General features: G+C 46.2%; 1 protein-coding gene across 1 annotated transcript in view; it reads right to left on the bottom strand.

The window, feature by feature from the left end:
• The window catches only part of FANCB (FA complementation group B), a 367,346-nt gene that overhangs the window by 115,407 nt on the left and 225,716 nt on the right, over positions 1 to 26,223 (bottom strand). The window contains exon 6 of the mRNA XM_085622200.1: positions 1,528 to 1,694. Within this exon, the coding sequence (XP_085478326.1) occupies positions 1,528 to 1,694 (167 nt within the window). The remainder of the gene's footprint in view (positions 1 to 1,527; positions 1,695 to 26,223) is intronic.

Genomic DNA, 26,223 nt, shown 5'->3' with positions numbered 1-26,223 from the left:
TAACAGCGATTACCAAATAGCGATTTTTCGGAAATCACTATTTGGTAATCACTATTTTTAATGCATGTATAAAGGTGCTATCTAGCACCTATTCCTTAAATAGCGATTCGTAGTTTGTCGCAAATAGACCTACCTCATGAATAATAATGAGGTAGGTCGCAATTTGTGACCTACTACGATTTGCTGCCATCACCGGAATGGTGGCCTGCTGGGGTCAGCAAACCACCATGACTGTGACTGCTTTTAAATAAAGCAATCTTTTTTTTTAAAACGCAGCCCATTTTCCTTAAAGGAAAACGAGATGTGTTTAAAATTTTAAAAATGTAACGTTTAAGTTTCACTTTTTAAAGGTAGGCAGTGGCCTATAGGGCCACTACCTACTCTTAAAAAACATTTTAATAGCCATTCTCAAAGGGGAAGTGGTCCCTTCCCATTTGAATGGGTCACTACCAACTTTCGAGTTGGCGGTAAATTGCGAATGTTCTGCGACCTCATTTTGGTCGTAAAACATTTGCACATACTAATGCGAATCGGTATTTGGAGCGGATGCTCTTTACACGCCCCTTCCAAATACTGATTCGCAAACCCAAATTGTGATTCGGTAACAGGTTACCGAATCGTAATTTGGCCTTTGTACATTTGGAAATGCCTTTCTGCATTCGCAAACGGCCCAATTCTGCGAATCGGGTAGTTTGCAACCAGAAAAAGGCCTTGTACATTTGTCCCATTGTCATTTAAAAGGAGGGAAGAGGGTAGACCCATGTGTTAAGGAGTAGCCTAGAAGATCCGTCTCTGAAAGTTAGTTTTGGCATCTTCAGCAGTTTTGAATGGTCTGTAGAAATAACACACGCTGAGGCAATGCAACATTTTTGAGGATCATGCAATGCAACGAGGAGGTTGGGTTGTGGTTATTGGTTACACTACGATTTCTATATTAAGAAAGAAACACAAAAATATATGATATATGAATAGATCTGATTTCGTTTAACTTCACTATCTATAATTAGATACTGTTATTCCTGGAGAAAGAAATATGAATCTCATAAAAAACTGGACACAGATGCTGTAAGTTAAACGTAGACAATGTTCAGGCAGTAGGGGTACAGGCCACATTTATGAAGTTGGGGATTGACAGGATGGAAGAGTTTCGTTATTGTGAACTGAAAGTGAACAGGGGTGGAGAAAGAAATACAGTTGAAGGCCAAGTAAGAAGAATCAGCTATTTCTAGTATTGTTTGGGATTTATGAGTAAAACGAATTTTAATAAAGGATTTTAATCGAGTTGGTCTTACTGAAATTGTTTGCTTTTTATGATAGGGCCACAAGTCATGAGTAATAAAGTTCAGTTTTTGCAATAATGGCTGACTTAGTCTCACAAGTTAAGATGTGTGCACTTTATAACATTATTGGATTTATGTTATGATGATTTTTGCTAATGAATCAATAAACGTATATGAATATGTTTAAAAATAACAACATGTACAAAATCTGTATGGATTTATGCAAAAGATAAAGACGAACACTTACAGGTCAGCAGAATCGGTGAGCCTTACTCCGACCACCCAGTGGTCATCCACGACACGCTGCCACACTCTCTCGACAAGGAGCCCGGGGTCAGGTTGTGGCACTTTTTTGACTCCCTCTGAAGGGGTGCAATAGGGCTCCTGGTCATCCCACAGAGAAACAAGACCTTCCTTTAAAAAGCAAAAATGTTTACGTCACTTGTGTAACAGACCTGCTGGACACACAATTATAATACGAAAAGTCAGGATTACACTCGCATTACTAAACAGTTACAGCTACACTCAGTGCAGCGAAAGAGAAGTATTCCTGGTGCAACGGATATTTGTGGGACAGATCTGTGGAAAACTCACTGCATGAGCACCAGAAACGCCTGGCTACATCAGGATGCTAAACAAAAATACATCACTTTAGAAATAAAATTCACACATCTCTCAACCAGCCAAGAGTTCCTCAACATTATCATCTTGACTGGAACTCTACATTGACAGACGACAACTTCACATGCATACGAAGGATGAACAAACAAGGCTGTAAGATTGTGGAACTCCAGCTTCTTCTGGCTTCAGTATGTGTGTCTTGACGTGCCCTCATGTACATTCACTGTGCACTTTGATCTCACTTCCCACTCTACCTCTGGACTGCCGTTATGTGCCTTGACAACCTAGTTCTGGTAATGACGACTGTGTGGGTTTTTAAAACTTTGGAGCCAGAAATGTACTGGGGAGGAACTGAGGACGTAAGGAGCCTAAAGGAGGGTAGTACTGATAGTACTACCCGGTCAATCTCAAAACTCTTGCGTCCGCGTCTTACCCTTCCAACTCTTGGAAGCAGGCTACCAGAACTGGGAGGTGGAGACAGTCAGCCAGTGCGGAGCTGCAAGTGAGTGATTTGTGCCACTGACCTCATACATAAGGCTTCAGTATTCGTCCATAAACATCCAGAACTACACGAGTGCTCCAGCATAATCCTGATCACTGCGTCCTACCCATCTCAGTACAGCTGCTACGTTGACTCACTAGGAATGAACGCAGATTCATCAATGCAAAGGAGGCTTTGAATGTGGTAGTTACCAGAGATGAACAAAATGAGCCACATGACCCAGCAGTTCCAGAGAATTACTACTTCACAGAAAAAAACTGAGCAGAACAAAGCCAGAACGTACTTGTGATATCCGTGTAGAAGATTAAAATGCTTCCCTAATCCAGTTACCTCAGATGAACTACAAAAACACTTGGAGAAGTGAAAGTGGCCTTTATGGTGACTCCATTAGTCTTACCCCATAGACTTTTGCCACTATCAATCTGTGGGTATCCTTACACCACCGAGTGCTTGGACCAGAACGCCTTTCTATATGTGCTTTAATACAGAGATGCGGGCACCAATACCGAGTAAGGATGCGAACCTCATCAATGGCATTCCCCCGTTCCAGCATGTATGTGCAATCTTGCGAGTTCCCTTTAATTAAAAAAAAAAGGTAATCAGTAATTTAAAGGTAACATTTTCCTACTCTTAAGTACCAACTCTTTCTCATTCTCAGCGTGAGTAGATTTCACAGCAATATAGAACAAAACTGAGAAGAGCAACTTTAATTTAAACAAACAGGTTTCCGAGACAGAGCGTAATTTCTGCAGGATATATGGAGTAATCAAGGTGGTCACGTGGCATATATCTCTGTTAGGAAAATGCCTGGAGAATTACACCAGCAGTGCTTTAGCCATTGCGGAGTGTGCCTCGAACCCCATTCTAGAGGTGAGACCTGCTTGGCTGCAGATAAATGGAGGCGTTTCTTTGACTCTTGTAGAAAAACTTGGGATTACCACTGGGACAAATGTGACCCGGATGGCAGAGGCAGCTGCTGAGCAGAGCTACGTTTTCACAACTGAGAGACTTTGGGTATCTAGGAGCAAAACGTAATGGCAGAAATTGGGTCTCCATAGATAATGTTGAGAATGGTGGTTGGTCCACGGAGAATCTATAGGATTTCTTGGCCTCATCTGAGACTGAGGGAGCAGACTTGATCTTGTTCACCCTGAAATATCTCATCTTTGCTGCCCTGGCCACTGAGAAAAGGAAGCACCAGTATGTGTCGAAGGAAACCTTACTTTTACAAGACAGGAAGGTCTTGAACAGCTGGGAAAGAGGAGGTCTGGACACTGCTACTTTGTTGGCACTCAAGAGTTTTTGACACGGCTGTTTCCATTGCAAGAGGAATTTATCCACCCTTGGACTGAACATCTTTTTCCCCCAATCAAAAGGGAGGTTGATGACTTTTTGCTGCATCTCCGCTTCAGGTCCGAGGAACTGAATGATGTCTGCTGCTGCATGAACAGACCAGAGTTGATGGTCCTGAAGGCAATGTCAATGAGCTCCCTCATCAGGAGTTTCTGCTCTGCAGCTTCCTTGCTAAGGATATGAACAAATACCTACTCTTTCTGACTTCCTTAGCATAGTCTGGGCGCGTGGAGGCCTGAAAGTTTAGCTCATGCCAAAGGCAGTGTCCTTAACTGGACATGATGGAGTTGACACTGACGTAAACAGGGATGGACCACTGGACTGGTAGATCTTCTTCCCATATATCAACCTGCCTCCTAATCCATGGGGGAAAGAGTCACCTTACCCTTCAGGGAAACTACAGACTGAGCGGGGGAATTCCTGGGTAAAAACTGGATACCACTTAGAAGCCCAGATCTTGAGATTGCAGGATGGGAGAAATACTCCTGTAATCTCTAGAGCCTACTTGAGCACCTGGGATCCTATGGCAATGGCTGGCATTCTCAGGGAGCAATTTCAGCCACAAAGGCACAAAGTGCGTCACTCCTCTACTGGCAGAAAGGGTACTTGGTAAGGCACCGGGTAGCAGGGACCCCATACTTATCTCAGATTGTTTTTGCTTGTGCAGAATACAATGTCACATCAGGGATTGGTGGCATGCAAGCCGGTCAATTCCATATGCTGCATTATGACGTTCACATGAGTAAGCTCCGACAGTAACTAAAAACCTGTTCTAATACAGCTTTAGAAGTATTATGATCATCCTACAAGGTCAAGGATACCCGTAAACTGAAAATGTGACACAGCTAGAGTACAAGAGAATGCAAGAGTACCTGATCCACCATTTAGATACAAGGTTGGCTATTTCTAAACACCACTTTTTCCTCTGTGAAAAATACGCATGGCTAAGAACAAGAAATAGTCTAGTGTTCCTTTGGCATTACATGTTGCAACCAATGGGAAAATGGGCACCCTGGGACAGCAAAGTGGTAACCTTTATACTTCATAAGGTTGCAGGATTTAACATTGCACGTAAGTAGTGTTAGCCCCCTTACCATACAAAGTCTACAGGTTTTCAATATTACAATTTACTTTGTTAGACCCATCAGCCTTAAGGTGATGTTCCCCCAAACATTTTGCCTTCTCCCCCTCCTATTATTCTAAAATATTTTTTTTTGGTCTTAGGGCTCTATACACTGCACCACTTCTATTTAGTACTAAAGTGCTTGTGCTCATTCCCCTAAAACATGATAAAATCGGCCTACAACTGATAGGCGTATTTAATGTATTTATAGGTCCCCAGTAAAGTAGGATACTATATACCCAGGGCTGGTAAATTAAATGCTACTCGTGGGCCTGCAGCCCCTATTGTACCACCCACTTAAATAACCCCCTTGCCAAGCCTAAAACTCAATTTTAATATATATAATTCATCCGTAAGATAGGCCCTAGACAGCCCAAAGACCAGGGTACATTTTAATTAAAAATGCTGGAAAGTTTGATATGGCCTGGTAGAAAACAATTCACAAGTTTGTTTTTCACTACTGTGAGGCCTACCCCTCCCATAGGATAACATTGGGTTACCTTAATACATTTAATAAATGTTAACTCTTGATTGTGAACTGGTAGGAAAGTTGTGTCCTATTTAATGGCAAAGTTGGATTTTAAGTCACAATTCTGAAAATGCCACTTTTAGAAAGTTTAAGCTAAACATACAATCTAGCTGTCTAATTGTTCTACTGACTTAACAAAAGAGGACCAATAACTTGATTTTCATCAGCCCTTGTGATGTATTCACATATTCTTCATGATTTACTTGTTATTTATAATACTTTTTTTTTTTAAACATGTCATCGAAGGGCCAAACCTTTTTTTTTTATTTTTTAACCATATTTTATTGGCATTTATGTTATAGCATTGCTTACAGATGCAGGTACATTTGTACTAATACATTCATAGTATGTTTCCCCTCAGAGCCGCTTCCTGATAAACTAACCCCCCCCTTTAAGGGCCAAACCTTTTTTGAATTTTTAACTTACACACAAATTTTGTTAAACAAATTTTATTGAAAAAAAAAATCATATTATCATGATATAACAATAACTTGGTTTCCACAAACGTAATCAGTTCATAAACAAGATGGAATTGAACATTCTTTGAACAGTCCTTCATTTCAAAATAGCAATACAGGGCGGAAGTAACAATTAACACATTGAAACAATCCTCCTCTGCCCGAATATACTAAAGGGGGCCGCTACTTGTGAATGTGTTAACTAGAGGAATAGGCAGTCTGACAGTATTTCCACTATCAAGTTGATCTCTTGCGGATATTCTTACCCAAGAGGCTAGGCCAATGCGTTTGGTACCCCCTTGGCATTAATAGGGTTCGCCTCGGGACCAAGACTGGGTCGAACTGAATCAAATATTGCATATATTCCTGTCACGTTTAACTATTTTTGGCATCATGACCTTACTCAAGTGCTAATTGTATTTCTTATATGCTGTCATTATGGTTTTCAAACAAACGATTTGTTATTAATGTTTTTTGTAAACTGCTCGGAAGTCGACTTGTACTGTTCTGATCCCTTCGGTTTGAGATTTTAAGTAACGCCCTAATGCGTTTTAAACATGTAACCCTATTAGGCAAGACAACTGTTTACCAAATTCATTACTTGCCTTCTGATTACAAAGTTATTTTAGTTCATTTTCCTTTGCCTGTAGTCAACTCCCAGCAGTCCATGGGCCACAGCAAAGGCTCCCCACCCAATCCAGACGCTGCTCTCATGCTACACCCAGCATAAGAGAAGAGCTTGGATTGGCCTGAGCAGGCTGGTCTGATGCTCGCTCAGGCACAGGGAGCCTGTGGCTTTTCTCCAACTAGACTGTGCAACACAGCTTGGCTGGAGAAATATAACTGCCCATGTCTGTTTAGTCAGCCTAAGAAAGCAGGTCAAACTGACATGCGCACTTATAAATGCCCACCATTACTTCCCAACGCCGTGGCCCGGCCCTGCCCAAGACTCAATGGCTCAGTCAGGCGGCTAAGGCAGTGATAAATAAAATGATAATAAAATAGTTTTATTATCATTTTATTTTTCATCTTCTGGCAGTGGGGTGATGCTCCTCCCGCTATTTCGGAGGAGCTGCGCCTGTAGGTGTAAAAGAACAGAATGAAAAGTTTTCGGGTAGCCAGTTTATGCAAATTTCACAGCTATCTAACAAAAATATATTCTGGTGGTGCTAAAATAGAATGTATCACTCCTCTTCTCCTTAATTGCGATGTTGTGGAAGTGCTAGCAACATGCTGTTTTTTCCCTGAAGGATATAATAAACATATCTGTAAGCTCTGAAATACAGTTCATCATCATTCATTAGAGGAGATCCACTCTCCTGGGACTTGAGTAGTCTACCTAGAAATATCAGAACCCTGCAAGATACCATAAAAATTGAGTGACCACCATGAAATATTATGCATTTTTTATAAGGGCCTAGAACAGAAACTGAGGATGCACCATTGACATAAAGAAGTTACTTTCCTTCGATAATGCTCTTTCTGGAGGATACCCCCCCAAATAGCAAATTCCTCACCTTGTGAATACTCCCAGGCGCCAGACTAGATCCAGAACTTTTTCTCAGCAATTCCCTCACACGCTGATAGGTGGAGTCATGCAGCTCCGCTTCATGTCCGTCCCATCTGCATCGTCAGATGCAGAGCCCTCAGTAATCAGATTGTGGCAGTGTACAGATCACTAATTGAAAACTTTTTAGTCTGGACTAAATCCCCTCCACAAAAATGGGGAGGAGTGTGAATCAGTGAGGAGTCAGCAGTGAGATAGAATATCCACCAGCAAGAGCGCTACCAAAGGTAGGCAACTTGTTCTTCTGATGGATTCTAGCACTAGCTATCGGGGAAAAATGGTTGCTGGAAAGAAAGGGCAAGCTGCTTTCTCATGCAACAAGATGACATGATCACTAAGAGGAACACTCTTTAAACTGAGCATCTGCAGAGGGCAGCAGTGCACTGGCTTTAATAGGGTGCATATCAGGATTGTGAGATTCAGATTCAAGTTCCACTGGACACCACAAAAGGTTTTAGCAGGGACAGTGTGGGTCAGCCTTTTACCAAAAGCATCATAACAGGTGATTTAAACAAAGATGATTGATCAGGAAATTGTTTTAAAAAATGATAAGACCGACAGATAACCTTCAACTGTTGCTGGGTTAGTGATAGAGTGAAAAGAAGATCATCAGACAACTGGTCTTTTAAGAGTTGGATATGCCAAGATTGTATTGTATTGTATTGTATTGTATTTATATTTGTAGAGCGCAAATTGCTGCCCTGAGGCGTCCAAGCGCTGATGATAGCCAGAACCAGCCGGAAAACACAGGGGGGGGGGAACAAGGTTAGAAGGGTGAATTAAAAAGGAAGGTTTTAAGCTGTTTACGGAATGAGGTAAGGTCAGAATCAGCTCTGAGGTGAAGTGGAAGGGCATTCCATGTCCTGGAGGCATTGTGGGCAAAGGTCCTGCCGCCACACCTGGATCGTTTTATTCTAGGGGTCACAGCTAGAAAGGTCTGGCTGGAGCGGAGACTTCTATTGGGCGTGTAGTGAGTGACTAGGTTACGAGTAATAATTGGACCAGTGTCCCAGAAGGCTTGATGGGCAATGTACATTGCCTTAAAAAGAACTCTTTGGCGAACTGGTAGCCAGTGAAGGCTAGCCAGTCCGGCCCTTACAGAGTGTCTACGAGGAATCTCCAGCAATAAACGGGCTGCGCAATTCTGCACTGTCTGCAGCCTGCGCAAAACGTAGTCTGGGGCGCCGAGATAGAGCACATTATTAAAATCAAGACGTAATTGTATAAGCCCTTGTATAGCCACCTGTTTGGCTTCCATGGGGAGGAGGGGGAAGATTTTCTTTAACATCCTCATGATGCCAAAACAGGTAGCTGACAGCTTCGTGGCCTGTGTATTGAATGATAGGGATCTGTCCAGCCAAACTCCGAGGCTCTTGATGTTTTCTTTGGGAGATGGTAGAGGACCCAGACACGGGGGCCATAGGGCATCGGGGAGACGAAGATCCGGGGGACCTAGGAGCATCAGCTCCAACTTGTCCCCGTTCAACTTGAGGGATGAGGAGGACATCCAAGTCTTCACCTCTTCAAGGCACTCTCCGAGCCCGCCTGACGCAGGAAGGTTATCATCCTGCGTCAGTGAGACCACCAGCTGCGTGTCGTCCGCATACGAGATGATCTTAATCCCGAAAGGGCGGACGACCTCAGCCAGTGGCCTCATGTATAGATTGAAAAGTGCGGGGCTCAGAGAGGAACCCTGGGGGACTCCACACTTCAGAGGTCTACTAGAAGACATGGACTCACCCTCGAAGACTCTAAAGGATCTGTCCTCTAGAAAGGACTTAAACCATGACCAGGTTTTGTCCTTAATCCCAGCACAGGACATACGGTACAGCAGAGTGTCATGGCTGACCGTATCGAACGCTGCGCTTAGGTCAAGGAGGATCACTGCCACTGATCCTCCTTGATCCAGGATTGTTCTTGCTTCCTCAGTGACCATGAGGAGAGCGGTCTCAGTCCCATGTTTTCGTCTGAAGCCCGTCTGTGTGGGGTCTAGCAGGTGAAAACTCTCCAAAAAATTTACTAGGTGATGGTTTACATGAGTCTCTAAGATTTTACTCACCCAGGGTAATAGGGAGATGGGACGATAATTGGCCAGGTCAGAAGGGTCTAAAGTGGGTTTTTTTAGTAGAGCTCTGACCATGGCCTGCTTCCATACGGCCGGGACCATGCCAGAGATGATTGAAGCATTTAGTACCTCCCTAATTATAGGTAGGGTCACCTGGGAGGCGGCCAAAATTATATCAGGAGGGGCTGGGTCATCCGGGGACCCGGATTTGACTCTCTTTGCTAAGGATTCAAGAGTTGTGAGGTCCAGTAGGGGGAAGGGAGTCAAAGTGGATTGGGGAAGTGGGGGGGGGGGGGGGGTAAGATGCTATGGCTTTATCGGGATAGGTCGGAAAGGTACTGTTTTTGATAGGGGGGGGAAAGGCTGAGTAGATGGTATTTACTTTTTGGTAAAAAAATTCAGCAACGCTGTTGCAGTGGGTGGTGGACTTATCGACCTGCACGGCGGGGGGAGGCTTTGTTAGTTGTTTTATAATGTGAAAAATCTCCTTTGGTTTCGATTTGGCCATCACTATACTATTGGAGAAATATGTGGCTTGGGCTGTTTTTACTTGCATTTTGTATTCACTGAGGGATTTGCGGTAGTGGGATTTATTGTCCGCCGCATAGTCCAAGCGCCAACGTCTTTCCAGTCTTCTACATAGACGTTTCTTGTCCCTAAGAGAGTTCGTATACCAAGGGGCCGTTTTTTGTGAACGTTTCAGTGTGGTCTTCCTTATAGGGAGTGTGGTATCTAGGGTTTGCGTGATCCAGTTGACATAGGCCTGGTTGGCTAGGCCAGGATCCTCGTGATCACATAGTAGGGTACTAGCAAGTTCGGTAGCCCAGTTATGCACTGCAAGGCGGGACCAAGCTCGCATGACCTTGATAGTGGGTATGGTCAATGGAGGTTTGACCGTGGTCCAGCTAAATGGAACCAGGAAGTGGTCAGTCCATAGCAAAGGGATAGATGGGCCGGCTTGGAGATCAGAGCAGTTGCTGAAGATGGGGTCCAGCAGGTGACCCTTTACGTGGGTGGGGGTGGTAACACGCTGAGTAAGTTGCAGGGCTGCTAGATCATCTGCTAAGGTAGCGGCTATGTGGTCCAGTGAAGAGTCAAAATGCAAATTGAGATCTCCAAGCAGAGTGAGGTTGGACGTGGTGTTGATTCGTTCGGCCATATTTAATGGTAGATTAGCGTGGAACTGCTTTGAGGGGCCTAGGGGGCGGTAGACAAGGGTGCCTGAGAAGCAACTGTTGGATGAGAGTTCGATATTAAAAGCAAGACTCTCACAGTCCGGGATATTTTCCGGCATAACTCTACAGTGATATTGTTCTTTGTAGATAATTGCCAGACCTCCTCCTCTCCCTTTGGGTCGGTCTAGCCGACTGAGTTGGAAGCCTGGCGGGAGAGCGTCTACAACCGCAGGGTCGGACTCAGAAGTCAGCCAAGTTTCCGTCAAAAACAGAATATCTGGATTGTGTTCCTCTATTAACAGTGCCATTTCGGCGCTGTGTTTCGGCAGGGAGCGGCAGTTCAAAAGGAACATGCGGTAGTCATGGGTAAGTTTCCGGCTAGGTTTAATGTTAAGGGGGATATGGCATGTAGGACATACAAGTGGCAGGGCGTCGGCGTGATAGATATGCCGAGGACAGATATTAGCAACGGGCCTAAGGCTGTAGAGGAATTCGGCACTATAATATCTGTGCTCTGACGCTTGCAGTGTAGGGGGGGAGGCCCTGGGCCTGGACTCGGCGCGCAATCGTCGCGCCCGCTGCGCTCGTCCGCTGTGCTTCCTAAACATGCACATCTTTATAGATAGGGAGTGCAGAGGGGGCGTGGCCTCGAAAGTGGGCGTGTCCTACTCCGTGTGAGGAGAATGGCGTTTGTCAACAGCGGCGATTTTCGCCCTTCCCAACGCTCGTTTCAGCGTGAGAACAAGTGCCTGCACACAGCAGTCGTGTGACAGGTAAGGGGTGAGTGAGTATTAAAATTAGCAAAAATACAGGTTTAAAACAATCAGCAGTTACTTAGACAACACTCCCGGCTGTGCCTCAGGAGGAGATAGCTTCATCAGCGCCCTCGCGATTCAGCGCGCTTTAAATAGAGTTTGTACAGGGGGGCGTGGCCTCGTAGTGGGCGTTTCCTTCTCCGTGTGAGGAGAATGGCGTTTGTCAACAGTGGCGATTTTCGCCCTTCCCAACGCTCGTTTCAGCGTGAGAACAAGTGCCTGCACACAGCAGTCGTGTAACAGGTAAGGGGTGAGTGAGTATTAAAATTAGCAAAAATACAGGTTTAAAACAATCAGCAGTTACTTAGACAACACTCCCGGCTGTGCCTCAGGAGGAGATAGCTTCATCAACAACAAACCTCTCCCAGCGTCCTGCATCAATGGCTTTGGTGGAGGGGCGCCTGGCTGTCAAAATGACATTCACTACTTGGGGAGGGGGAACAAAGGCCATCAACTGTTGCCACTCTATCTCCAAGCATGAAGGTATAAGTTGTACAGGCTTCAGGATAGGAACCTGCACTGCTGTTGTGATAGGAGGTCCTCCAGAACACATAGCAAGACCGGAGTACAGATGCTCATGACCAGAAGTTTCATGTACCACACTCTCCTGGCCCAGTTTACCAACACTAGGATGACTAGGGTCTGATTGTTCCTGATCTTTTTAAGCACTTTGCGAAGGAGGGGTACAGGAAGGAAGACGCACAGGAGTCCAGCGCTCCATTCGAACTGAAAGCCATCACTGAGCAAAAACATCCTTGGGAACTCCAATATGCAAATGTTTCTCAGTGGCAGCAAAACAAAAATCAAGTCAGGGCTCTACCCATTGCTGGAAGACGCTTTGCAACACTTTTGAGTGTAGCCGCTGTTCATTATCCACTAGGCAATGCCGTCTGAGTTCATCTGCTTTGGTGGTCAAAGATCCTGCCAGGTGCTGTACAATCAGGGAGATGCCAAGTTGACTCAGCCATTTTAAGAGGCATAAAGCCTCTTGGAACAGAACCCACAATCCCACTCTGCCCTGCTTGCTGCAGTACCACATGGTGGTGCTGTTTTCTTTGAACACCTGCACCTGTTCCCCCTTGATGGATGGCAGGAATGCCTTTAGTGCTAAGCAAATCGTTTGCAATTCTAAGAGACTGATGTGGAGGTAATTTTCCATCGGAGAGCAGTGCCCTCTGATCGCCACCTCTCGCAGATTGTCTCCCCTACCCAGTAATGATGCATTCATCACATCTATTAGCTCTTTGTAGGTAGGGAAAGGGTTCTGCCACTGGTCCACTAGCAATTCAGTAGCCACCACTGCAGATCTTTCGCAGTATCCTCCAAATCCTGGATGAAATCCCAGAGATTTCCTTTGTGCTGAACCCAATGAGACTTCAGAACCCACTACAGGGCCCACATGTGCCACCTCGGTGTTCCACTAGCAGGGTGCAAGAGGCCAAGAAGCCTCGGAGTCACTCTCACTGACATCCAGGTTAAAGATTGTAACATTAGGTTCAAAGTCTGAATATACTGACTCGTTAAGGGGAAGAGAAAGCTTGAAAAAAGTACCTTATCCAGGACAGCTCCAATGAAGGGGAACCTCTTTGAAGTAGCCTAGTGTAACTTTGGCACATTTATGTAGAATTCCAGAGATAGTTGGGGCGTCGTCTGGAGGTTCTTCAAGGCTGTTTGAGGGAGCCCACCTTTAGCAACCAGTCATCGAGGTAAGGAAAGACTGATCTTCCCAACCTCCAAAGATGGGCAGCTACCACCAAGATCACTTTTGTAAACCCTGGAGGGAGACTAGTGAGCCCAAAGGAAAGCACAGAGAACAGAAAGTGCTTGTGGTCAATCTGAAATTGCAGATAGTACCTGTGGGACAGGTATGTTGCAATAGGTGTCTCTGCAAGCTCAATGCCACCATCCAGTTGCCTATATCCAGGGTATACAAACCTGGGCCAGACGGAGCATCTTGAACTTGTTCTTCTTGAGGAAGAAGTTCCAAGGGTGAAGGTCAAATGTAGGACAAAGTAACAAGAATAGCAGCCAATCCTGACCTCTGATGCTGGCATCCTCTCTACAGCTTCTCATCCAAGGGAGCCTGGAATTCCTTTCACAGAATGGACAAGTGGTCCTCCAGAAGCTGTTGCGTTGTAGGTGGTATATTTGGAGAGGTTGACAGGAAGAGTAAGGTATAATTATCCTGGACAATTTGAAGAACCCATCTTCAAGGTCATTTGTCACCCGTGGAGATAATAGCTTGATAGGGTCACCAACCAAGTGACAGTGCTTTGCAGTGGAAAAACAAAAGGGGTTTGTAGCAGTGACAGAGGGGGTGAGGTGTTGGGTAGTTTGTTGCCCTTGGGTGACTGGAAGCTGTTGATTGGATCTTCGAGCTCTACCTTGAAATGCTTGCAAGGTCGGTTGCGGAGGCAGGATCTGGCATTGCTGCAGCTGGATGCCTCTTCCGAAGCCTCAAAATGGGCACTATTGTTCGGGAAACAGCCGTATGGGCAGGGTGGGACCAACACAGCGCACTGCTGCCTTGCTTTCTTTGAAGCACTCTGATATAGAGTCTGTTTTCTCTTCGAAGACACAGGTGTCCTCAAATGTCATGTCCATCAATGATGCCTGTACATACATTGAGAAGCCTGTAGATTGTATCCATGCGTGGCGCCACAGCATCATGCTGGTGCTAACTTACCTACCTAGACAGGTATGATCGTATCGCATATTTCACCAAGCCCTGGCTTTCCTGAATTGTCTGTTAGAGGTTGATATAAAAGTAATCAGGGACTGCTGGCAAGATATTGCTTACCATGTCTCACAACCCAAGCAAGTAACACCCCAGGAGGAACTCCAGGGGGCAACTCAAATTAAGGATCTGAGGGCAAGGCTGACAGAGGAGAACACTTGCTTCCCAAACGCATCCATGTGTTCTGACTCTCTGCCTGGCAGGTGGTCATAAGCGCATTCGGGTTAAGCCTAGTCGTGGAGGCTTGAATCCCTAGGATCTCTAACATAGGGTGCTGGTAGAGGAAAGCTGGGTTCTTGGGAGCAGGCGTTTGTCATTCGGCTACCTGTCTGTTGACAGGAGGGCAACATTCAAGCTTCACCCAGGTGCCCAAAAGAGTGTCTGTAAATGGCTCATCAAACAGTTTAAGTGGTTCTGAAGAGATCTGCCCTGGCTGCAGAAGCTCTATAAGTATGTTTGTTTTAACTACCACTGAGGCCACCTGGAGGTCAAAAACTTCTGCTGCCCTTTGTATGACCATTGCAAATGAAGCAGAAGAGTTGACGCCAGTGTCATGCGAAGTGTCAAGGCTTGGCATCCTGTAGGTCCAGAAATAGATTTTCATCATCATACATTTGCATTTAATCATCGCTGTTGTTGCGTGGCTCTCGGTCTGAAAATCTGTGTTGTATCAGAAGCGTGTCAGTCGGAATGAGGTTGTGACCACAACTTTGATCAAGGATGCGGTTGATTTGCTTCAGAGTCTAAATGGGCTCTCCCTCAAATGTTGGCAGATGAGTGGCTGACATCGACCCATGGAGAAATGGTGAGGTGTTCGGCGCAGTTTGAGAAGTAGGGGCGGACTGGGGTGGAGTCATGTTCGGGGACGGATTCACCGGCAGTAACCAAACTGGAGGCCACCTCGGATCCATGGGCCCAAAGGCATCAGAGGGCACCAGAAGGGTACTGAAAATCTGCAATGCAGCCTCCTTGAAGGCTTGCTTCTGCTGCGGCATCGCATATGGCCCCAGGAACCCTGGCTGGATCAGGAATAGGGAGTGGATCCGTTCGGAGGCTGCACAACTAGGACTGAGGTCTGGTGGTACCTGATGTCTCCTCCTGATAGTGGTCACAAGATGGGAAGAAATGTTTCGACTTCTTGTGTTTTTGCTTCTTGACTTACCGGAGGATTTGTAGTGGGGTGACAGCCTCTCTCGAGAAAGGCCTCGGGACCGAGAATGCACCGGCATCCTTGACTTGGACTAGGGATTGGTCAGGTGACAGAAATTGAGAGAGCGAGCTCTGGATCTACCTCCGATGGAAAGAAAGGAACTGACATCGATGCACAGAGATGGCAGTTATATTGTGGATCTGGTGTAATATCCAGGGAGACCAGACCTGATGCAGAGCCACACAACGCCATCTATTGGCACATGAGGGAATAGCTGAGAAAAATCTCCAGATCCAGTCTGGCACCTCTAGGTATTCACAAGGTGAGGAATCTGCAGTTAGAAGTATCAATCAGAAACAAAGTTCATTTCTGATACAATTAGAACATGATGGTCTTTGAAATGACAAAAAAGAGAGGAGCCAACTAAAAGTACCATAAGAACAAGTTACCTATGTTAACACTCTTTCTTGTGGGTACTCTCCCTAAATGCAGTTGCCTCCACTTAGAATACTCCCCAGTTGTGCTTAATTTGTACCGGTTCTTTCCGGTGCTTAGCACCGGCACTTATTTTTCAGGGCTGGGTCAACACCACGCGTCTGCACGTCTATGGCAAAGTAAATATAATTATCTCACTCACCTGCAGACAGTGTTGTTCGCCTCCTAAGTCCCCAATGAAGAGTTTTGCTGTTATGTGAGAGCTGATAAAAATCCAACCATATCCATGCGAGTTTGCCTTAGGCCCTTAGTTCAGTCTTGCCGGTGGGTGGGACACTGATTGGGCTAGATTTGGTTCTGCGGGGGTAGGGGCTGCGGCAGCGTGCGCAGACTTTTTCCAAGATGCCACGCCCCGGCACATACACACCGTATGAGCCATTAGAAGCTGAGCACGACCTCGAGGACAGCAGCAGCAGGCCAGTTAGTAAAACCAGTGACCGAGTAAGTAGCCAAACCAACGCTGCTTTATCTTTGAGCATGGTGACGGTCACCATGCTGGTTGTAACTTAATAATGAACAGACTTGGCATGAAGTGAGTCGAAGCCCTACTACGGTGCCGCCAAAAAGCTTCCTGTGAGAGAACAGCCCTCTGTGAATGGCAGACAATTGTTCAGAATGCGTCTGCTTGATTATGAGCTGTTGGGGCCCGGTCCTAGACTCGCCTGGCCTTAATGACTCCGTCCCCCTGAGCTGCCGTGCTTATCAAGGGATTTTCGGGTCATGGAGATGTGCAGCAGGTGTGATTGGCTGTCTGGTGCTTGATGGAAGAGTTCTGGCCTTTTAGGTTTAGCATTAATGTCAAGTTAGCAGCATTCATGCCAAAGATACGGTCAGTGCAAAAAGTAAGACTAGCTGTCGGGAAAGGGTACGGAGAGCAGGTGCGGGTTTGTTTGGGTTTTAATTGGTTCATTACTTTGTGGATTTCTGCTTGGTGGGATTCAATGCTATGCCGTGTGGGCATCACCGTTACAAAATAAGTCCATGTCCTGTAAGCACCCTACATTAGAATGTGGACTGAAAGTTTTTGCCTCAGCTTTGTGCATAACTTCATACCCCGATACTTGCAATATTTGTTTTTACAAAAGAGTTCAGTCCTCTTTTAGTCATGGCCTTGTGTATTTTAAAGTCTTTTTAAGGACTCTTGCTCAATAGGATTACTGATACTCCTAGCTAAAAAAAAATCAAACATTGGCAAAGCCAATAAGTTTGTTTCATTTAAAACCAAATGTAGTGTTGTACAATGACGCACATCTTAACAGGCACAATCTAGTGCTTCAGTTGAGCCAGTAGTTTCTGGTACTCAGCACTTAATTATCAACACCGGCACTTTTCAGGAACACCGGTTAATGACACATTAATTAGCGCACAGGGAGATTAAGTGATTTGTCCAGAATCACAGGATTCTGTTTTAGGTGGCGCTTATAGGAGAAATGGGCTAGTGCAAGTTGCCTCCTGATGAGAGCCCCGGCACTTATTTTTTTTTACAAACTAACCACTGCTCCCCAGGTGCCAGAATTGATTCCCCTTGCCACTAGGTTTCCTTATGGCTACGTGTGAGCTCCATACAGACCTGGAAGTGACAGGGCAGAGCCGCATATGCACCAACCCTGAGCACTGATGTACGTTTCTTGTTTTCCTTTTCTGCATCCTCTGACACGGGGGAACAATTGTTGGTACCCTTTTGCAGACTCCTAATTTGGTCACTGTTTAGATGTTAGGAAGAGGCCACTCAAAAGAACAGTGGGTGGGAAGGCAGTGAGGAATGTGCGATTAGGTACAGCATCCACCAGAAAGTGAGTTACTGAAGGAAAGTAACTTGTTCTTTTTACCACATATTTCTCTCCTTGGATTAGATATAAAAACAGTACCTTCTCCTGGTGGAGGATTAGTGGGATGGTCTAAGACCAAAAGAATTCTTGCATGATCAAGCAGGGAAGATCATCTTTCCGGCGGACCTGCCTGTCAAGGCAGCAGTGCTTCGCGACCATATGTACTGATGCCCGTGTTGCAGCCTGGCAGATATCATGGACAGGCACCATGCATGCCAACGTACTGTTAACGGTTTAAGCCCTGGTGAAATGGGCTCTCAGAACTTCTGGCTGCTGCTTATTGGCCAGTGCATATGCAGGGGAGTATCCATCTCGACCCGGTCCTTTTCTGCACAGCCTTTCTTTTCTTCCCCTGGAGAACCCCACAAAACCATGTTCATCCAAACAGTGTCCTTTGATATGATTTTTATAAAGCCTTAAAGCCTATTTGGGATCCAGTCAATTAAGTCGTCCTCTTCTTTCGTAAGGTGGAGGGACAGTGTGGGCAAAAATCACTGGCAGGGTGCCCATAGCAGATGGAAATCCTAACTATAGGCAAAAAGGCCACCCAATTCCTCAGCACCAGACACAGCAGTTGCACCGACAGTGCCTAAAGTTCACTTACACAATGAGCTAACATAATTGCAATGAGGAAGAAAGTCTTTAAAGTCAGACAAAGCGAGCAGCTGTGAATTGGCTCAAAGGTTCTACACATGAGAAACACCAAGGCCAAAATAAGGTCCCACGGTGGCATCAAAATGGTTTGGGAGGAAGAAGTTTGTCAAACCTTTTATAAACCCCATCACAGCAGGTGACTTAAACAAGGACGGTTGACCCTTTAAACACAGAAAGGCTGAAACAGCAGATGATCACCATTAATAGTGCACAATGCAAGGCTTTGCTGGGTCAAAAACAAAGCAAACAGAAGAACAGCTGACAGCAAGCATGATTTCTAAAGAGTCTTGTGGATACCAGACCAGGCCACAAATGTGACCCAGCACATAGAATATTTGAACTTCGTGGAAGGGTGCCCGCTGGCAAGGATGTCTTCCACCACTTCAGGCAAGCAGTCAGCTGCAGCCACTCAATCGACACACATGGAGGTTAAGCCTGAGCAGATTTAAGTAAAGGCACCTGCCCTACTGCTGCAACAACATGATCTTCCTGAAGTGGTAGCCTGGTGGAGGAACCAGGTTCCCATCAGAGTCCCCTGATCTCCACCTCCCCTAGATGACCTCCTGCACCTGGCAGAGGCATGTCCCTTACCACCGTCAGCTCTGGGTGGGGAAGGAAAGGGCCCCACAGCTGGCGAAATTGTATTCAAGCAGTCACCACTGAAGACTGTGAGCCACTAGGAGGCTAAGAGACACAGAAGCATCAGAGCTGCTGAAACCGAGATTCAGAACTGAAGCTGCAAAATTTGGATCATAGCCCTGAACATCCTGAACTACTTGTGGTGAGGGGAAGGCCCTCACCTGCACTATATGCAGGATAGTTCCAATGAGCAGGAGCCTCGGTGTAGTAGTCTGGCGTGATTTTGTCTTGGTGATAGTGAACCACAGTGATGTCAGGTTTTGCCTTGCCTGAAGGTGATCTACGACTGACTGTGGTGAATCTGCCTTCAACAGCCAGTTGTCGTGGTAAAGCAAACCTGGGATCCCTGAACTCTGAAGGTGGGCAGCCACCACCATAACATTTGTGAACATCAGAGGGGCACTGATGAGGCCAGAGGGGAGCACAACAAACTAAAAATGCTCCTGGACTACCTCTAACCACAGGTAACGTGTGTGGAACTGCAGGACAAGCATATGAAAACATGTGCCCCGCAGGCAAAAAAAGACTCCATCCGATTACTGAGTCCCGAGCAGACAGGATATGGGCCAGCACCAACTTTTTACAGTTTTAATTCCTCAGGAAGGCCTTTAGAGGCCTATGGTCTGAAATAGGCAAATGACCCCATCTTCCTTCAACCCAATGAAATAGCAAAAGTAACAACCATCTTCTTTTTTCCGGATTCAGATCACTCTTGATGGCACCTTTGGAGATTAACACTTGCAACAGAATAGACAGGTGTTCCTCTGAAAGTCACTCTGGTGTGGGGAAGATGTGGTGGAGCAAACAAAAAGGGTGTAGCCATGCTGAAATATTTATAGGACTCATAAGTTGGATGTGATGGATCTCCATCCTGGGAGGAAGTGCATCCACAGGGTGGCTGTGCACCACTAAATGGAACTGGGAGGAATGAGTCTCTGCCTACCTGCGCGTTGCCTGCCGAACTCACATACCAGACCTCAAAAGAACTGGGGTGAGGTTGAGGGGTGGGGGGACTGTCTTTGCCTATTCGCAAGCCCCCCAGAGTAGCCTCTGAACTTGCTGAACTGACACAGGAACTGCTTGTCATGGCTCAACAGACCTAGGGAGTGTGCCATGTCTATACTTTCTTTAAAATGCACAAAAAGCCTGAGCCTTCGAAGAGCATTTCCATCTCCAGAAAATGATGTGGAATGCATCTTTATGTATCGGCAGAGAACAACACTAGTGCCAACCACTCTTCCCAGCCTCAAACCTCTAGAACTCCCTATCTAGAAGAGTTGTGTGGAATGAAATGAGGTTCACCCTAATGGTTTAACCCTGAGCCATAAGGTTTGAAGGAGTAGTACATTTAATGAGGAAATCAGGGTTACCACGAGCCAATCTGTAGTGCCTGGTTACCTGCCTAGTCACTGGTGGGCAGGAGTAAGGCTTTGACAAAAGGGCTCTTTAAGCGAGCAGCGAGGACTTTGTTAAAGGGAAGCAAGGGATAAGAGGTAGCTGGCCTGTGCTGCAAAATTTCCATAATGATGTTCATTTTGGTCTTGACTGAAGTCAACTGCATTTCCAGGACCTCAACTGGCCTTCGGACTACTACTGTGTGCCTTGAACGAAGTCAGAGCCAAAAAGATAATCGAGCCTATGCTGGCGTGTCTGCCCTGGTAGAGGCACTAGGCCACAGTCAGGCTGTATGAAGACCGGTTACTCTTTGGTAAACTCATAGCACATAATCAGTCGAGATTGGGCTGAAGTCGGTACATTGTCAGACATCAGAATCAACACTGGATTCGATGGTGTCATTACGAGTGTCGATGAGAAAAGGCGGTTCATGTCTTGGAGCTGCAGTGGACAACTGTACCGGAGTCGGTACAGGACCCAAAGGGGTCAGATTGTACCAAGGATAGCTCCGCTGTCAGTAAATCGACTGGAGGCCACTGCGGTTCCTTGATGCCCAAAGGCATGCCAGAGAGATCCTGAAGTGCATCACAAATCTGCAGTATGATCTCCTTGAATTATTCAATCTGCTGTGGTGTTGCGGATGGCCCAGGAAACTCAGGGAGCACTAGACTCAGTTGGGGACCTACAGGGACACATAGTAACATCTTGATGCTCTTGTGCCTTCACTATGAATACAGAGTGGCAGCAACGGATCAAGTCATGCCTAATATTTTTGTGTTTGAACTTGGATTTGGACTTATGGAGGACTTTGACCATGATTTGACCTCTCACAGAAATGGCCTCGGGAGAAGACAGAGGTTCTTATGTTCAAAGATTTACTGCTTCGCTTTTCAGTCCTGGATCGCCTTTGGGAACACCAGGGCACATTTGTCGCATGAGTGAGAGTTATGTCCCAAGTTCAGACATCAGAGACACGTCTTGTGTGGGTCCATGAGTGACAACTGCTTTCACTGCATGGTTTGAAAACTTTCATTTTAGGAGGGGAAATAATTCCCTAGCACAGTGGATTAAATCTGAGGTAGTCGAAGGGCTGACGAAATTGCGAGCGGAACTCTGGATCTGCGTTGGAAGGTGCTGAAAGAACAGAACTGATGTCAGCATACAGGAGCGCACTTATAGGCGGCTCTGCTCCATATCTTCCAGAGCGGTGCAGAGCTGCACATTGCCATCTAGTCACATATAGGAGCATTGCAGAAGAAAAGGTTCTGAATCCAGTCTGGCACCTGTGGAGCATTGTAAGGTGACTTATTTGCTGTTAGAAGCATCCATCTTAACTCAAAAATTGTAATGTGAATACTAGTGTCCTTCAGTGGAAAGATCGGATTGAAGGAAACATCTCCATCAAAAACTCCAAGAGCCTGCTACCAACAGCACTTGATGAGCTTTTCTTATGGACAAAAACGTCCCACCTTAAACTGGAAAGTATTCACCTAGACCAACAGAAAGAAAATTTGAAGAGCAGTTCTGATTTCTGAAATAGTCCTGTGAAAGTTTTCTTTTCATCATGGTCTGAGTGACAAGCTGACTAGTAGCAAGTCACCGTATAAATGTTTGATTGAAGAAATAAAGGAATTTGATTCTCTACAGGGAATTCTATTTATAAATGGGCGTCTAAGGTATCTCCAATGAAAATCACCCCCTGTTAAATGATCAACTGAGATTATCAGGGATTCACATTCAAACTTACCAAACAGGGATGTTGTTCAAAGCGTTTCTGATCTCAGAAGGTGAAGCTGTTAGCCCGGCAAAAAGCTATGGTTAAGTTATGAATATCTATTCCATTTATTCGATCATTCTGTTGGTTGCAGGCTGAGATCTAAAGTCAGCTCAGGCATCTGATTGGGAACAAATGCACTACAATTCTCAAGCTCTTCCTATGAGATTGTCTTAAAGGACTATGAAAGTAATCATTCTTTCGTTCAAAGACACGCCATTCGGTCAAGGAAATACAAGCTATTTCCCACTTTACTAAGAAATTTGACAAAAAGTGACCCGCTGTGATGTTTCTTTTTTTCAACATCTTGTTCAGAACTTTAAGACCTGGAATGGTTATGAGCTCCCTATACATCTATTAGGTATGAAAATATAGGGATAGTGCCTCCACCCAATCAATAAGGACCACCTCCATGTATCCAAGCTACAACATGACAGAATGTCCCCCAACTCTCTTTATGGTTTTCAGATTAATGCTACGAAGTGCCAACTAAAATGTTACCCTGAGATTCTATGTCAGGACAGGAAGCCCAGATTACGCTCATCTCTTTCATTTATTCACTCAGCAGCCTTAACAAACATGTTTTAGTCAAAGATTACAAATTCCATGAGTCTTTTCAACAACTAAACAATACAACAATAGAGTAAATCCCATTTATGCAACATCAAGGAAAAGCACTTCCTCTTTCTTTGCTGCTTAGCAGCCAGATAAGAGCTTTTCCTTAACCTTGCACCTTAGCTTAAACTGTATGCCTTGTTCACTCAGTAATGAGTATTGTTTAGTTATTCAATGACGCACGCTACTGCCTTAGCCATCTAAAGTAGGCTTTCCTGGCGTGATGACGGTGGTTTCCCACTAGGGGGCGCATCCAGGCAGTCTCAGGTGCAACCGGGCCCTGCTGGGCCTACATCACGCATGTGCAACCCTCACACTATTGCGGGGCCTCATTGGACTCTAGTCCGAATGCTAATGCTAGGGCGATTGCTACTTCGTCTGATGCCTTCAAGAGGCTTCGCCTGGCCTTCCTAAAAAGGTGGTTCGATGCCCAGGAGGCATAGGATGATTCCCAGACTGAATATAACCCTGAGGAAGATTTCTGCTCCCACAAGGGAACAGATGATAATACAGGGGATGCTTCTGATTCCCCTGATGGGAATTCGGGTGATGAACCAGGCCCGAGTAGACCCTGGCAACTGGAGGGTGGCGCTAAGAAACCCAGTGTGAAGGACACATGTGAGCCAGATTCCGCATGGATATCAGGCATGTTGAACCCGGAAAACATCTATCACCCCTGCTCCTCAGAAAGGATCAAGCGTCAAAAGTGGCGCGCAATGTGTCCAGCTGCATTAGAAAACCCATGTAACAGGAGGTCTGGGGACGTCTGAGGGCGGAGTGCCACAGGCCCTCCTTGGCCAACAAGGAGGCAAGCACCCCAAACATCGACACCAGAATGGCGACCTTCATCACTAAGTTTGTCAAAGACCCTAAGAAGGGCTCCTAGTGCTCCTGTCAGGATAAGGTCTTAGCTGTTAATTAATGGATATGGCTGAAGATGCCTGGAAGTCCGGTCATATGATTGACCCCACAATACTGTCAGGTTGGGGTCAGAGGGCCCTAACCTTTTTAGGCAATGCTAATTGCGCGTTATCGACGAAGTGCCGACTTTCTTTACTGATTAAGGTTGAACCCAGGCTGGGTGAATTGGTCACCACTGAAGCTGGCCTGGTTGGAGGTCTCTTTGGGAAACCTTCATTGAGGAGTTGTCATGCTTCGTCAACACCTTCTCATCCCTGGAAAAGGCCCAGCAGTCCATCAAGGTCCTTAGCCAGCAAATTTGTGCAGCAGCTGGAAGAGGTAGGAGCGCGCCTACAACTCCAGCCCCTATAAACGTCAGATAGGGTGCTCTATCCAGTGGCAAGACCACAAGCAATCTGGAGGGTTCTAGCCCCCGAGAGGTTGTGGCAGAGGACGTGGTGGCAAAGGAGCCTTCCGCTGGCAGAGCCAGCAACATGCCAGTAGATACCACCGGTAAGCAATATCCTTTCTTCCTTACAATGGGTTGGGGGAAGGTTACATTGGATCCGCCAGAAGTGGGCGTCCTTAACAGGGGATGCGTGGGTGCTCCAAACCGTGAAGGGCTTTCACAAAGCGTTTTACGGTACACCACATCAATTAAATCCAGAAATTCAGGATTTGTAAAGCGCACAATTACCCAAGGGTGTCAAGGCGCTGGGGGCCGTCGGTTTAAGCAAGCAATTGCCCAGAGTCACATGGTGCTGGACTAACCTGCCACTGGCACCGGGGATCGAACCATGAACCCCAGGGTCCGGACTCAGGTGCTCTGGCCACTGCGCCACACCTCATGCCACTTTAGTCTCTCAACTTCAGATGACCAAATCTCTATTGCAAGAGCTAGGCATTATAGTAAACATCCAGAAGTCAGAATTTGTGCCAGAACAGCAAATGACCTCTCTGGGATTCGACAGACACAGTATGGCAGCCCCTCCATTTGCCCCAGAAAAAGATGTTTCTGATTCATCTGGAGTAGCGCAAAACCTTGGAGGGGGAGAAGTTTTCCCTACATCATTTGGCTTGAATTGTAGGTCTTTAGTCTTCATCAATCCTGGCGATCTTTCCGAGTCCAATGCATTACTGGGCCCTACAACGGTTGAAGGCGCAACATCTCAGGAGGGGCCCGACGTATGCCAGGAGATTTCTCTCTTCCCAGAAGCCTGGACAGAACTTGGGTGGTGGCTCGATCACAAGCATGTCTGGAACAGTAGAGCCATATTTGAATTGGCTCTGGATCTGGTTATCGAGCCAGATGCCAGTCGTCAGGGATGTGGTGCACGCTGTGGAGATATTGCCACAGGAGGGCAGTGGTCAGAGCAAGATGAGGCTCCCCACATCAGTTACCTGGGACTCCTCGCCGGATCGTTCATGGTGCAGAGTTTGGTGGCTGTAGGAAAGTGCCCTTTTTGCATTGCTATCCCCCACTTTTTACCTGATTTCTGATGCACTTTGAATGAATGCGCACTAGTTTCCTGCTAACCAGGTTCCCAGTGCCTGTGTTCTTTCCCAAAACTGTACCTTTGTGTACCCAATTGGCACACCTCTGGCCCACATATAAGCCCCTTGTAAAAGGTATCAGTGGTAAAAAGGGCACTGTGACCAGATAGGGTCACTAAGGGCTGCAGCATGTATTATTCCACCCTAAGAGACCCCTCACCAAACACATGCATACTGCCACTGCATCTTGCGTATTTTGGTGCAGCTAAAAGTGAAGAGTCGACCTGGCACACATCCCGGTGTGCTGTGCCAGGCCTACCAGCACTGCACGAGGCATAGGTAAGTCACCCCTACAGCAGGCCTTACAGTCCTAAGGCAGGGTGGATTATACCTCTTGTGAGGACATAACTGCATGAGCGGATAGGCCCCTATAGTGTCTAAGCCCATTCTTAGACATTATAAGTGCACAGTGAAACCATACTGAGTACATGGGCTGGGAGCTTGTCAGTACGAGTTCCACAGCTTCAAGATGGTTTCACCGAAACCCAAGATGTTTGGTACCAAACATCTCAGAATAATGAGCCCACACTGATGTCATAGTAGGATTCATTAATCAATGCACTCAGAGGGCACCTCAGAGGTGCCCCCTGAAAACGTACACAACAGCTGGTGCGTAGCGGACTGGTCTGCACCAGCCTGCCACTTCCATACATGTTTCTGACCCCCTGAAGTGGGAGTCTTGTGCTCTTGTGGGTCAGAAACAAAGCCGGCTCTGGGTGGAGGTGCATCACACCTACCTTCTAGCAAGAACAGCATTCAAAGGCGGTGAGCCTCAAAGGCTTCCTGTCCTTTGTTATGCTAGCCAGGGCCGCTCCAGCTAGTGGTGATGCCCACCCCCTGACCAAGCCCCACTTTTGGCAGCAAGGTTGACAGGAAAATTATTTAACAGGAGAGGTGTGTCCCATCTTAGCAAGGACCACCCCTAAGGTTTCCTGAGCTGAAGTGACCCTCTCCTTTGAAAATCCTCCATATTGGTTGTGAGGATTTCAGCCA

This window comes from Triturus cristatus, chromosome 8 (genome assembly GCF_964204655.1).
Source record: "Triturus cristatus chromosome 8, aTriCri1.1, whole genome shotgun sequence".
Taxonomy (NCBI): domain Eukaryota; kingdom Metazoa; phylum Chordata; class Amphibia; order Caudata; family Salamandridae; genus Triturus; species Triturus cristatus.
This window is presented reverse-complemented; position numbering and strand designations above follow the sequence as displayed.